The sequence below is a fragment of the Sarcophilus harrisii genome, chromosome 6 (genome assembly GCF_902635505.1).
Source record: "Sarcophilus harrisii chromosome 6, mSarHar1.11, whole genome shotgun sequence".
NCBI lineage: Eukaryota > Metazoa > Chordata > Mammalia > Dasyuromorphia > Dasyuridae > Sarcophilus > Sarcophilus harrisii.
This window is the reverse complement of record NC_045431.1, coordinates 2,439,846-2,453,320: the sequence shown is the minus strand read 5'-3', so window position 1 is coordinate 2,453,320 and position 13,475 is coordinate 2,439,846. Positions and strand designations below refer to the sequence as shown.

The 13,475-nt window shown below is 47.4% G+C and overlaps 1 protein-coding gene across 4 annotated transcripts; it reads right to left on the bottom strand.

The window, feature by feature from the left end:
* Positions 1–3,270: 3,270 nt before the first annotated feature.
* Positions 3,271–13,447, bottom strand: LYAR (Ly1 antibody reactive). Of its 4 annotated transcripts, XM_023506107.2 has the most exons (10): positions 13,336–13,412; positions 12,039–12,154; positions 10,477–10,647; positions 9,601–9,715; positions 8,338–8,445; positions 7,440–7,523; positions 5,857–6,301; positions 5,680–5,763; positions 4,680–4,765; positions 3,271–3,918 (listed from the first exon to the last, which is right to left on the bottom strand). In XM_023506107.2, exons 3-10 carry the CDS (start codon positions 10,596–10,598, stop codon positions 3,784–3,786), a joined length of 1,179 nt encoding a protein of 392 aa, XP_023361875.1. In that variant the 5' UTR covers positions 10,599–10,647; positions 12,039–12,154; positions 13,336–13,412; the 3' UTR covers positions 3,271–3,783. The 4 variants fall into 4 exon arrangements, with proteins under 4 accessions (XP_023361875.1, XP_012407794.1, XP_012407796.1 ...); XM_012552340.3 differs by lacking the exon at positions 12,039–12,154 and having other exon boundaries at positions 13,336–13,447; XM_012552342.3 differs by lacking the exon at positions 12,039–12,154 and having other exon boundaries at positions 5,857–6,259; positions 13,336–13,447.
* Between the last annotated feature and the right edge of the window lie 28 nt (positions 13,448–13,475).

Genomic DNA, 13,475 nt, shown 5'->3' with positions numbered 1-13,475 from the left:
AGCAGTGGGCTGTACATAGGCAGCGTGTGACATGTCTGGTCTACTCCAGACTGACAAACGGTTGGAGAAGCTTCCAGGGAGGCAGCCTGGAGCTCATTAAGGAGACTCATCTTGAATTCGAACCTGTCTCAGACACAAACTAGCTGGACCCGGAACAAGTCACTTTACCCTGTTTGCCTGACTTTCCTCACCTGTAAAAGAAGCTGGAGAAGGAAATGGCAAGCCACTTGTGTCTCTGCCACGAAACCCCCAAGAAACCCGACTGGAATGAGGAACAGAAGTGCTTTCCTCTTGTCCGTGTCCTCACCTAGTATCTCAGAGATGTGCTATGCTCCTGGCACGTCTCAGGATTGAAGGATTCATTCACTTTTCCAGTCCCCATGTGACTCACCAAGAACCCTTCTGCCATAGTAAAAAGACAATGGAATTTGTGGACTAGCTCCTCTCACTCCCAAAGCCCATTTCAAGGAGAAACTACAATCAGAAAGCTTCCCTCCAGTGAAATTTGAAATTCAATAAAAAGTAACACTTCCTCCAAGTAGCCTAGAGAAATGTAGTAACCTCCCCATCCCTAATGGCAAGGAAAAAAGTCACACTGAGGACGTGTTCTGGTGATTTCTAAAAAGCGCAATTAGGAGAAGGGGCTCAAACACTGCACATGTACAGTAGCTCTCCCCAGCCCCTCGTCTTATCCTTTACTCTGGTTTAATATGCAGTCCCTAAACTCCCTCAGAAGGAAAGGGTTGCAGCTTGCAAAGCACTTCACCAACTCTATCCAGGGTAAATAACGGGCATAATCCACTGGGTCTGTTGGTGCTACACAAACCAAAAGCTATGAACTTTTTGAAAAAGTTCCTCAAAACCAGCTTTGAAGCAGCCTAAGATTAGAATTTCAAACCAAACTGTTTTAAGTGGACTCAGTTCAAATATTTGTTAGGTTTCAAAGGAAAAAAAGTTGACAAAAACAAATGTTTAAGATTTTCAAAGAGAAATGATTGAAGAATATAAGGCAATATGGACAAATCAATTTTGGACAATGAAAACTGAACCGGGAATTGAGAATACACCTTGACTAAAACACACTAATTATTTTTTAAATCACTAGGTAATTATGAGCTGATGAGATGATGATCCTAAGATTAGGAATCAAGATTTTGAAGTAGCATTGATTAGTATGTTACACATTGTACTTCATTATTGTTAAGAATCCCTGATTTTGCCACTGTGGGTCTTTTTTCCATTGAAACAATATAACTTTGTAAAATTTTAAAAATACACATTTATTTTTTTGTCTTTACATCAATCATTTCAATTCCAACCCCACGCCTGATTTAGACAAACAATTAGTAAACATCCAATACAGTGGTTGTACTTGGCAAAATGTACATTTTTTTGGTCCTATTTCTCTCCCATCTCTGTGCTAAAAGGAGAGGCCTTTCACGATTCCTTTTCTGGAACCTTGGCTTGTTTTTCCATTACTAACAATTCCTTTCAGTGATTCTGTCATTGCTGTAGTTATTTGTGTATTATCATTCTCTTGGTTTTGTTTTTCTCTCTGCATCATTTCACACGCATCTTCCCATCTTTCTCTAAATACCTCAATTCATTTCTCCATGTCTCTTGCCATCTTTGTTTTTAGCCACGGTCCAATCTATGGACTCCCATTTTGGCTCCAGTTTTTAAGAGTGATCCTGTAAATATATGGGCAAGTATTAGATTTTAAAATTTCTGTATTTGCTTTCTATGGGATACACTCTATGGCCAATAGTCCCAATATATCCCAAACCACAAACCTTGCTTCTTGCCCAGGCTCCAAAGTCATAACACAGGGAAAGAACTCGTGGAGAATGGTCTAGCCATCCCTACCAATTGCCAACTAGTACTCAAGGGGCAGGCAAGCCGGCTGGAAACAGAAAGGCACTGTGAGACACAGGATGTAGCTAGTGTTAGATTAATCCACTCACAGAACGCACCAGGCCATAACCCAACCCCTGTGGCTATTCTCCGGGCAACTGCCTCAGTAAAAGCAGCCCCAGCTCTTCAGCAGGTCCGGAAAAGGAACTTCTCACCACCAAAATCCTAGTACAGTCAAATGCCTTGACACCAGAGAGGACCTGTAGCTAAGGACTACGGGATCTTTCCATCCAACTTGTAGCTGACCTACCTATCTCCTACATATAAGCTCCCAGAAAGCAGACTTCTCTTGCTTTCCCATTTTGAGCCTCAGAACTTAGCACAGTGCTCAGCATATGGCTATTATGTAAGTTTCTTATTGTGAGGTCAGAGTACGGAGCTATTTTTTGAAATCTAGAGCAGCTGGACCACTTCGCAGGTCAGCCAACAATGCACCAGTGTCTACCTTCCCACTAACTGCACCTATTTTCATCGTCATTGTCATTTTACAGCAAAGTAAAAACCAAGCTCTTTTAACTTGCATTTCTACTACGGTCATGTTTCATGTATTTATTTTTTACTTTAAAATTCTTTAGAAAATTTCTTCTCTTTTTGATATTTTAACTTTGGGATTTCAGATTTTGACTTGATTTTATTTATGCAAACACTAAAATTCTTATATGGTCAAAACTGCCTAGTTTATCTTTAAAGCATCCTCTTCCTAAGTCTGCGTGGTGAAAAGTACTTTATCGGAGTCTCCTATGCCTTTTATATCCAGGTTCTTTAGCAGCTCATGTTACTTAATTTGGGTAGAGAAAATTCCTGATCTGCCCTGCCCAAATCCTCCCAGGTTCTGGACTTTCAATCCCTACCTCCTGGCTCTCTCAGACCCACCCAACCATTGTACCCCCTCCCTACGGGATCTGGGTAGACAAAGTCAGAGATGATCCAGACAATGCCTCACTTCTCAACTACTATACAGTCCTCCCGAGCCCAAGAAGCACTCCGCTAACTTTCCGAACTTGTTTTCCCCAGTGTCCGGCACCCCATTTTTGTTTTGAGTGGCTCTTCATCAGCCATTTACTAAAAATCTGCTTGAACAGCTTATAGTGGATTCTCTCTCTGAAGTAAAAGATGGGTGTGAGTGGCCACCCACAACCACAATCTCCATCAGAGCTACCGTCCCCTCCCACCTCTACCTCAGGAGCTCAGAGAAATGTCCGAAGATCGATCCCAAGTGGGCCAATCACCTTCCCATCGAACCCCATCCAACCATCTCTCCAATCTGTGCCCTTCGTCACAAAGGCACAAGAGTCTGTGGATGGGAGGACGCAAATCCACCAGTATCGATGGAAATAATTAGCCAAAGCATCCCACTGATGGTGAGGGGCATCTCTTCAAATATACAAAAGACAAAATATGGTTGTCATTCATTCCTAGACAGAATCCCACAACGCCCTCACACATACGTGGGGGGGAACTGCCACCAAGTTCACAGAGAATTCCTGCTAGATTCAAAATGCTTGAAAAGAATTAAAAAGTACTTCAATTAAATGGAATTACAATTCCCATCTCGCTGTATAAGGCATGTCATGTCACTGTTACTGGGTTTAATTGCTGCCAAGTTAACAGTAGATTCTAATAAATAAATTCGTACTTTTTCAGCTCCAGTCATTTTCTGGATCAGAAAGTTAGAAGAATGGCCAGCAATTATCTTTATTTTCAGTTAAAAGCTCTACCAAAAATATACATTTTCCTTAACATTTAAAAAATAACAACAACACGAAATGGGAGTAGCTGTCAAGTTCTCCAACTGTTTTACAAATCGTGATGGATGGCGGAGGCAGGAGGCAGGAGCGCAGGGCATTCCTGAAGGAAGGAGGAAGGTGTTCATTTCAAAAGTTTGACTTTTTCCTTTAAGAGCCTAAAGGTGGGGTTCTTGCTGATCTTCTTGTTAAAGATGACAAGCAGTTCCTCTTCCGATTTGTGGTGGTCGCTGGTCATGGCGTAGTATTGCGCTAAAACCTTCATGTAAACAAAAGAACGTCAAATGGACCCCCATCCCAAAAGCTTCCCGATTCTCTAACAAGTCAGCTTGGGACTAGGGCCGCGGGGCAAACGGCAACAAACATTGAGAGAAAACCACCCCGAGGCAGAACGGGCACTGACCGGGCTCCCTGGTGCTCTGGGCCCGGGGTGTGGACTAAGCACTCCACAAATGGTGCACCTGACCCGCACGTTCCTGGGAGGAGGGGCCATCGCCTCCATTTTACAGATGAGGAAACTGATGCAGACACCAGTTCAGGGACTTTTCCAGGGTCACACAGCTAGGGCTGGAGGAGTCCTGGCAGGGCGACGCTGGCAAAGCATGTACTTGTTCTAAGACTGAGTCTGCTCATCTGTGAAATGGAACACTAACACATTATGAATCCGGGAGTGAATGCCCAGTGTGGGAGCTCGGAACCAAAGGGTGTGAGGTGACAGAAACACCGGCCCCCTTCCGGCCCAGTGACTCCGGCCAAGTCACTTAATCTTTTTGCCCCATTTTTCTGCACTGTGGAAGGGGGACAGACATATTAACAAGACCGCTCATGGGGTTAGCGTGAAACCAGATCTTAAGCGTGGTCCCTGGCACAGAGTAGGCGCTCACACAGTGCTTCTTTCTTTCCCCGACCCGTTGTTACCAGGAAAGTTAACAGATCGCACAGATTACACAGCACAAAAGACCGGGGGATTTGGAGGTAAGGTAACCAGTTCGTCAGCGATGCTAATTTCACATCCCGTACCTTTTTCCTTAGTTTTTTAACCGATATTTCATTGTCCGGAGCTTGTTTCAGAACAGCTTTGATAGTTCCTTTCCAGTTGAATTTCCCTAAAATGTGATGAATTGTACAGAATATTGTAATGTGTGTGTAAGTAAAACACCTGCTGCACAAACAAGGCTGGTTGGGCGGCTGTGACAGTGACCACGAGCCAACTCCTCTGGGAAAAGGCTGCAACGCGCTCTCTTGCAGCTGGATGAGGGTGCGGCCTGTCCGTCTTGGGCTCCCCCAAGGCCGACACACGGTCCCTCGCCCCACCTCCTGGCGGCCAAGGTGCCAGAGCAGCAGCAAACACTGGCAGAGGCTGTGGGTGCCTGGGCCCCTTCCTGCGGAAAGCTTGCAAGCAGGCGCTCTGGGAGCCCGCCCGGCGGGCACACCACAAACCCTCACAGAAGCCTCACAACAGACAGACAAGGGCATTCTCTGCACCTCCCTGCAGTCTGTGGGTGATCAGAAATCCCCCCCAAGTCCTTCACAAGGCCCTGCCTGCCCCCCATTTAGCCACATCACCTTGTTCATCACCTTGCCTCCTGACTGGTCCTAAGTGGTCCTCGGGCCCCTCCCAGAAGGGGGAGGCGAGGCATGCTAAAGACAGAAGGACCCTGTCCGTCCTGCCCCACTGGCTGATAGACCCTATTATAAGCCTGCCAGGGTTCTCCTGCTAGTCTCTGCAGATGCCTATTATCGCTGGAAGAACTTAAGCTGACCCTGGGGAATGCGCCTCAACACAAGGGAGTCGGGTCACCAAGGACGTCACCTCCGAGCCTTGTAGTCACACCCAACACGAGCACCCCCTGCTTCTGGAGGGGTGCGCCCCGTCACCAAAAACTTCCCACCAATCGCCCCGTTCCCTGCACTTCCTGTGATGTCACCCATCCTGTCCCGAGCCTCTGGCCCTTCCAGGCCCCTGCTCCCAAGTTTCCCAAACAACGGCCGCCTTTGGTTGCACGCCGCGGGCCCATACCTTTCACGGGTGCTTCGGCCTCTTCGTCCCCTACACTCGCCTCTTCTGTGGGTCTCATTTTTTTCTTCTTGGAATCGGCCTCTTCTAAGTGTAAAAAATGAAAGCACAGCAGGGTCACTCCTACCGTCCCCCAGGGGGCCATCAAACTCCCTACCCCCGACTCCTCCTGCCACTTACCTTCTGAGTGCTTTCGTTTCCGCTTCTCGGGCGCTCTGGGCGCCTCTTCCGCCATCCTCTCGCCGTCCTGACTTCCATCACCATTCACCTCAGCGTCCGGCGCACACTCCTTCTTGGCTTTTTTCTTCTTGTTTTTCCGCTTTTCTGCATTGCTGATTTCTGGCTTCTCTTCCCTCCCGGCATCCCCTTCTGCCTGGGCCCTCTTGCGCTTCTTGGATTTCGGGTCGCTGGAGTTTTCTTGGTGGTTTTCCAGCTTCAGCTCTTTCTTCTCCTTTTTCCGGCTCTTCTGCCGCTCCTCCTTGCGTTCCCTTTTGTTCTTCTTGACCTCCGGCTGGCCGGCTGGTTTCTCACCGCCTTCTGGGGGAGCTGCCTTGACTTTGTTTTCCGAGTGCTGATTCTCCACCTGGTTGAGAGGGTGTTTCTCTTGTTCTTTTGTATTTGGTCCCTTGTTATTGGGGGGAAAAACACAATTCAATATTGCTCTCCTCCCACCCCAACATTTCTTAGAACTCAGAGGAAGAGTTTGTTTAGGGCAGAGAGAGCCAAAGCCCTGGTTCCGAGGCCCGCTTCTGTCGCTTGCTAGCCATGATATCAGGCAAGTCGCTTAATGTTTCTCCAGCCGCTTCCTTATCTAAAACATGTGGAAAAACCTAGAAATGCCTACCTTCCTCACCATCCCCAGCGGTCAGAGACAGAGGTTCCGCAAGGAAGGTGACAAGTGGCCAACGGCCGTCCCAACCACACCAGCTCTTGGCCCCTTCCTCCCTGGAAGGAATGAGCTCCCCACTACCCAGACCAGGGGACTAGTTCAAGCCTCTTCTTGTTTCTTGTAGCCTAAAGGCTTCCTCTTGGCAGCTGCAAAGAGCCTAAAGCGTTTCTTTCCCTCAACTACCCCTTTAGCCGACTGAAAACGAGATGTGTGATGGCTCATTCCAGATGTCGAATTGGACAGATACAAAAAACTTCCCCAATTTTTTTTTCTGAATTAAACATTAAGTTTATTTTCTGAAAGACTTTGCCAGGACCAAAATGACTTAGCAATGTCAGCTGAAAATGTATTCCGCTTGTAAAGTATTTGTGTATTAAGGCACATGAGTTTGTCTTCAACAGCATAAAACAAGTTGAGTACCCAACACCACTCTGACCAAGGAAAATGAAGACGTATAGACTGCCGATGTCATGGGTGTTTACCAACAAAACGGTAACGAATAATTGGTAAGAAAAGTCTTCCTACTAATAACACAGCTTACAATCAGAATGAACAAAATCCAAACCACCTTGATTCAAAGGATAAGCTGGTTAATGCGAGGGCACGTTACACCTGTACACCGGACCTGATCAGCTCTGCACTTTGTGGCCTGTCCCAGGGACACGTTTGATGTTCAAGGTCTTGCTCACCCAGGCCCTCAGAAAAACCCTCCCTCCAGCACAGTCGCCCAGGTTGTGGTTACACACAGGTTGTGGTTACGCACAGATTGTCAGACACAAACGATCTCTACAGAAGACCATCACCCCCAAAGCAGAAACCAACACTTCCCAACCACTGATCCTTTTAAACTTTACCTAATTCAGGTATGACTTACATTTCTGGTAGCTTCAGAAAAGATATCCCACACCTGCTCCTGAAGAGAGTCATTGTAAATTTTTAAACTGTTCTTCATCCAATTCTGCCAAGAAAAGACATTCAGAGTTATTGCGTGATCACCTCCTCCAGAAAAACGACCATGGGCCATACACTTTCTCTGCCCAGGCCAGTAGTCGTGGCACTCCTGCTCTTCCCCTGCCGCTGCTCACCATTTTGGCGTCTCCTCTCCCGGACTGCTGATGGCTGTGAAATCCCCGTCTTTAACACCTCATGCCCGGGGCAGGGTACAGGGCAGCTGAACATAAGGCTCTCCGGAGGTCTATACTGAGGGGATCGGCAACTCCAGTTCCCAAAAACTGTCTCTCCCCCAACCTAAAGTCTCTCTCCTGCTTTTCACCTCAGAACTTGGCCCACTATGATTTCATACTAATCCCAATCCAAATGAATTTATTTTACATCCACCTCAGCTGTCACTGAAAATTGCCATCAACACCTAAAACAAACTCAGTAAGGTTGGTGACAAGGGAAAGCACTTAGGAGGAATCCATAGGTTCACAAGAGCAGCCCTGAGAAGCTGGATTCCCTCGATGTATCTAATCAATGAGAATGCCTCTGCTCCCATGTGTCTCTCTTACCTAACCTCCAAGACTTCTTCAATATTTTTAAGGTAAAAGTCTGAAAGTGGCTTCTCCACTAAAACTCTGTACTGTAAAATAAATTCCATGTGTGACCTTGTGGCTTAAAGACATTTTCTGGGCTAGCTGGGAACTTAATGAGAAAATGTGCTTCAATCTTAAACAAAACAAACAAAAAAAATAACCCCGACGTGCCCATGGACTTTGAGACTACAGAATGTTCTTTTTCACTTTTATGAGGAAGTGATTTCAACAACTTACCTGAAATTTGGCCTTTTTTCTTGGAATATTGTCAAAACCACTAACTTTTTCTAAAATCTCCCGCAATTTGGGACTAACACTAGGTTTCTTCATCACCTCATGAATCTTCTGCAAAAGAAGTTAAGAGAGACAGCAAACGTGAGTAGTGACACAAAAGCAGCAAATCCAAACCTAACCCAAGTAGAAACTCAAGATGATTGAAATCAGTGCCGGCCTTAATCTTGCTTGCCAAGGTCACAAAGACCTGTTAATGAATATGTGGCCTTCTCATGAATAATAAAACATCTGGGCAAATGGTTAACATCACAGAGCATCCTTGAAATCAACAGCTCTTGACCTGGGATTCACAAACTTAAAAAAAATTATTCTTACAACTTTAACATAATTGTTTTCCTTTGTAATTTTAGGTATATTAAAACACCATTCTGAGAAAGGGTTATCTCTCTCTCTCACACACACACACACACACACACACACACACACATTCCCACTTCCACTCCCACCAAGAACCCCTGATTTAAACTGATTTCCTTGAGTTAGAATCAGTAAGGTCTGAAGAATCAGAGATAATGTTGTTTATTAAGTCAGAGGGTTCTTATGATCCTATTTCTAGAGTAAAAAGGTGCTCAGAAGCGACTGGGGGCAATTCTTTCATTTCCCACTGGAGGAAATGGCATTAAACAAGTTCCTGGGGATTGGAACCCAGGGTCCTCGGATTGCATTGCCAGCACTGGTTTCACTGTAGTGGACTGTCAGGGGGAGCTTGTTTCCATTCCTACAACTATATTCTCACTGCTTTTCATCTTTTCTTGAGTGTAAATCTGTCTTCTCCCCCATCAGCTTGTCTATTTCTGACTCCTACCACTTGGTTCCACAAATGCCAAATGAATGACATTTCCTGGAGAAGTGATTTAGGAAATCCATCTGGTGATAAAAATCTGTCAACAAACTTATCTTTCCAAAGAGCCAATAGTAGTTATTCAAAGGGCTAGTGTCCCAGAGTGTGAGATTTCACTACCCGTTACAGTACTGACCATCTTTAAGGGGAAAGGGTGTTTGGAGCAGTAAGTATTGAGTGGGAAAGTGATGTAATTACTAATTTTCTGTCTCCTTCCTCTTTCTCCTCACCAAAGCCTCTCTGTCAACAAGCATCCTTTGCCTCAGAATCACAGACACATCAGCAGTCCTGGCATCCCAAGCACAACCACCACCATCACCACTCTCATCTCCACACGGCACAGTACAAAATAAGATGAATTCTACCTGAATCCACTCCTGCTGTTTCACATCTCCTTTGCTAGTTTTGACCTCATAACCTTTGCCACCATATTTCTGATCTTCAGTGATGCACTTCACGTGTTTTTTGTATTCATCACCCCTTAAATATAAAAATACATTTTAACAGATTTAAATTTAAAATGTCAATTCCTATCTTAATATATTAAATATACAAAATACTATCGAACACATCAATCATTCATTCTAAAATGCCACTATCATACTTCTCAGTAATAATAATGATACTAATCCAGGATTCACAGAGTTGTGGGGATTATGGGATCTGAGAGTGGGATTATGGGTTTCTGACTTGAGAATCTCATACTGAATACTGACTTGTAAATCTCCCAAAAGTGTGAACTCCAATGAGTACTTAAATACATTAGTGAGTAGAGGATTTGCTAAGTACCATCTGACATCACTTTGTAAGTATTCGCTCTAAGGTGTGAACCAATAAGCACTGTACAATTCCATTGAGTTAACACTAGGATTCTAACATCACAGCACTACTATGTGCCAGGCATTGTGCTCAGTTACTTTATAGTTACAAAGTTCCTTGACCATAACAGCCGTGAAAGGTTTTTACAGGCACACAAAGGGTGAGTGACTGCCCAGGATCTCACAGCTAGTAAGGGTCTGAGGCTGGAATAGAGTTCAGGTCTTTCTGACACCCGCAGGTCCATGCTCCCTTAACATTGCCCAAACAGGTGTGTCCCTGCTGGGATCTCTGAACCTTTCCCTTTGATCTAAGATACCCTATCAGACTCCCAATTATTGAGCATTTCAAGCTGAGTGGGGGTGAAGCTAGACAAGAGCATGGTCATTCAGAATATTTTATACAAGTCATAATTAAAATCTTACCAGAAGTCTTTGCCACAGTCAATACAGGAAAGATATTGACAGTTTTTGCATATGTTCACATGTTTCTCCACTTGGCCTTTCTTCACTGATTCTCCACATGCATTGCACGTAAAGAACACCATTTTAGTAAAAGTTTTTTTGCTCTACCAAAATAGATGGAAAATGTTTGACCTAAATGAAAACATGAGATTAATTTTAGATATCTCAAAGAACACATAAATTGAAAACATATCATGAAAATCATATATTAAGAAACAGTAATTTTAAATTTAATAGTTCATTCATGATTGAATGAATCACATGGCTACCTTCTAAATATATTTTCCAGAGACAGATACCCAGTACAAGCAAAAATCAAAACAATCTAAATAAAATTACTATAGTGCTCAGTCAAGCCCAGTCTTTTTTGATAAGCTTTTCCCCCTCAAATGACTAAAACATAAGCAAAAATAACAATTTATACCACCTGCCTAGTAATTTGTATTCCTGTGTATGAAAATCATAGAAAGATGATTCTAAATTTGCATTACAAATGACTATAGCTCACCAAGTACAACTACAATGTAAATAACAAGGTATCTATAGATATATGGTGACACAGCATGCAGGAGAAGGAAGTTCAGAAATTCCTTCCTCCTCCTCCCCCCCCCCAAAAAAAAAATCATGAGGTAAAAAATATAAATGTACTGCTGATGACAGCTCTTTGTTAATTTGCTTACTTTGCCTCTTTTAAAAGCTAATAACGCAGGAACCTTTTTGTGCTTCTGTCACGAATACCAAGTCAGCCAGAAAAAAAATCACAGAAAAAAGTTCTTTATACCAGCAACCATTTGGACAAACAGAGAAATGAGCAACTCATCTGATGGGATTGTCTTCAATCAATCACTTTCTCCAAGGTCCCTAGAACTGAGTCAAAATTTGGTCTTCGCTCAATGTGGGAACACATCCTACAATCAGTACACCTTCTCTACTTGCAGGCCCTTACTCCAGGTCTCAGCTGAGTGGGACTTCAGTGTCTAAGAAGTTTCAGATACTTTCCAATTGCTGTGACTGAACGAACAGGCCCGGGTCCCCCAAAATAAAGGTGTTCTGGATACACCTCGAGATCCTTTACCACGGGCATCTCTTATTAAAACGTAGCGTTCTCTCTGCAGCGCTTGACCGAATATGGCACAAAACACGGGCCTTGGGCGCTGGTCTCGGTGGCAAGGGAAGCTGCCAACAACATGAACGGGCCTGTGGCCGGCGAGGGGGTAGCTATCCGGCCTCTGTAGGTGCCTCACCAGTGTCAGTTAAGGATGCTTAGGCCGCAGGAGCCCCATCAGATTCTTGATCTATTCTGACAGGACTTTAACTCTCATTTCAAATCATGACAAACATAAGGCTTAAGTATAACAGTCAACTCCCAATCAACGGATTAAAGTCGCGTTACAAGCACGAGCCAAGAACATGTTACAGCCTATGACCAAAAGCTGCTGTAACGTTTGATAGTCTTCCTGCCACCCGTCTGTTCCACATCCCTACGATTAACGTTTCTACGGCACAATTAGAAAGCGTACAACCTTTTAGTGGGAGCAACTACCCGCTCCTTGCCTCAAGTCCTGCGATTCTGAGGGGAGGCTCCTGGCGAGGAGGACGCGAGCCGGGCCGCTGCCCGCAATTAAGGGGCCAGGGGGCTCTGGGAGAGAAGACAAACGAGAGACTGAGCGCAGCAAACAAAGGTCTGTCCCCCGGCAGCGCCCCGGCAGCTTGCCCGTCCGGGGGGACGCGGAGGTTGGGCAGCGGCGGGGCCACAGAAGAGGGAAGGGGGCCTGGAGGCGGACACCGCGGGCCCCCGAGGCAGAGCCCCAATGCCTCCTTCTGTGGAAGCTCCGTCCCCGGTGGCGGCGCCACCATCCCCGGTGGCGGCGCCACCATCCCATGCCGACAGGGGCCGGACGCGGCCCCGGGTCCTCCCGGACCCTCTGCCTAACAGGCATCGTCCTCACTTTGGGGCCCAGTTCTGACTCCTATACCAGGGGCCGCTATTCTAGAGTGTCCCGCTGCGGCCACGGCGGGGGCCCGGGGTCAGCGCCAGGGCCCTTCCCGTGTAGAGGAAGGAGAGTTCGAAGTCGCCGGCTGGTTCCGGTCCGAATAAAACGGCTCTGGCAGGCGGCTTCCTGCTCCCGAGAACCCCCGGGGCCTCTGCCTGCAAAGCCGCCAGCGCCCTTTTCCGGCCCCGGGGCCCTTCCCCGGAGTCCCGGGGAGCTCGGCAGGAAGCCAGGGCCAGGCGCCGGAGCCCGCTCTGCGGGGAGCAGGCCGCGGCGGGAGGGCGCCTGCTCCGATGGGGCCCGGAGGTGTGAGTCGCCCCCAGGCGGGCTCCTGCACGTGCCACCACGCTCATGCATATGCATGTGCACACCCGGGGAGTCCCAAGTGGTCTCTCGGCTTCCAGGACGCCCCCTGGCGGTCCCCGGCTTCTCCCCCTTACATGGGGGAGCCCTCCCCGGGGCGCTTCCCTTCCCAATCTCAGCCTCGGCCACCTGCAGGTCATCGCGGGAGGAGGAGGAGGGGACTGTTCCCCGCTTTCTCCTGGGAACGGGTCTGGAGCGCCCCCTGCCTGTCCCTGGGCGGACTAGTCTCCGCTCGCCTCAGTTTCCTCACCTGACCCAACGCCGTACACAGTAGGGCAGCTCCCCGGCTGGTCACGCCCATCCCCGCAAGCGCTCCCACCCAGCGGCCGGCTCCCGGACACAGGCGCCCCCCTCGCCCACCCGCCGCAGGGGCGCCCGCCCGGGAGGACTCGGACCCCGGCCCCGACTCGCCCCGGCCGCCCCCTCCTCGGCAGCCTCGGCCCACCCCCGCCGGACCATCGCTCACCCACGCCGCGCGCCGGAGAACCGTTTCAACCGCCCGCGCCCGGCACGTGGGCTTCCCCGGGCGGTGCGTCCCGCGAGTCCGCCTCCGCCTCCAGCCCACGCCGATACTCGGGACTCTCGGCTCCGAGAGGGAGGCGGGGA

Excerpts from the sequence above, each read along its gene's own strand:
- LYAR (XM_012552340.3), bottom strand. The coding sequence starts at position 10,598 with ATGGTGTTCTTTACGTGCAATGCATGTGGAGAATCAGTGAAGAAAGGC. Across the intron at positions 8,446-9,600 it reads AACAGCAGGAGTGGATTCAG|AAGATTCATGAGGTGATGAA; the intron begins GTAGAATTCATC and ends CTTCTTTTGCAG. Across the intron at positions 3,919-4,679 it reads TTAAAAAACTAAGGAAAAAG|GTTTTAGCGCAATACTACGC; the intron begins GTACGGGATGTG and ends GTTTACATGAAG.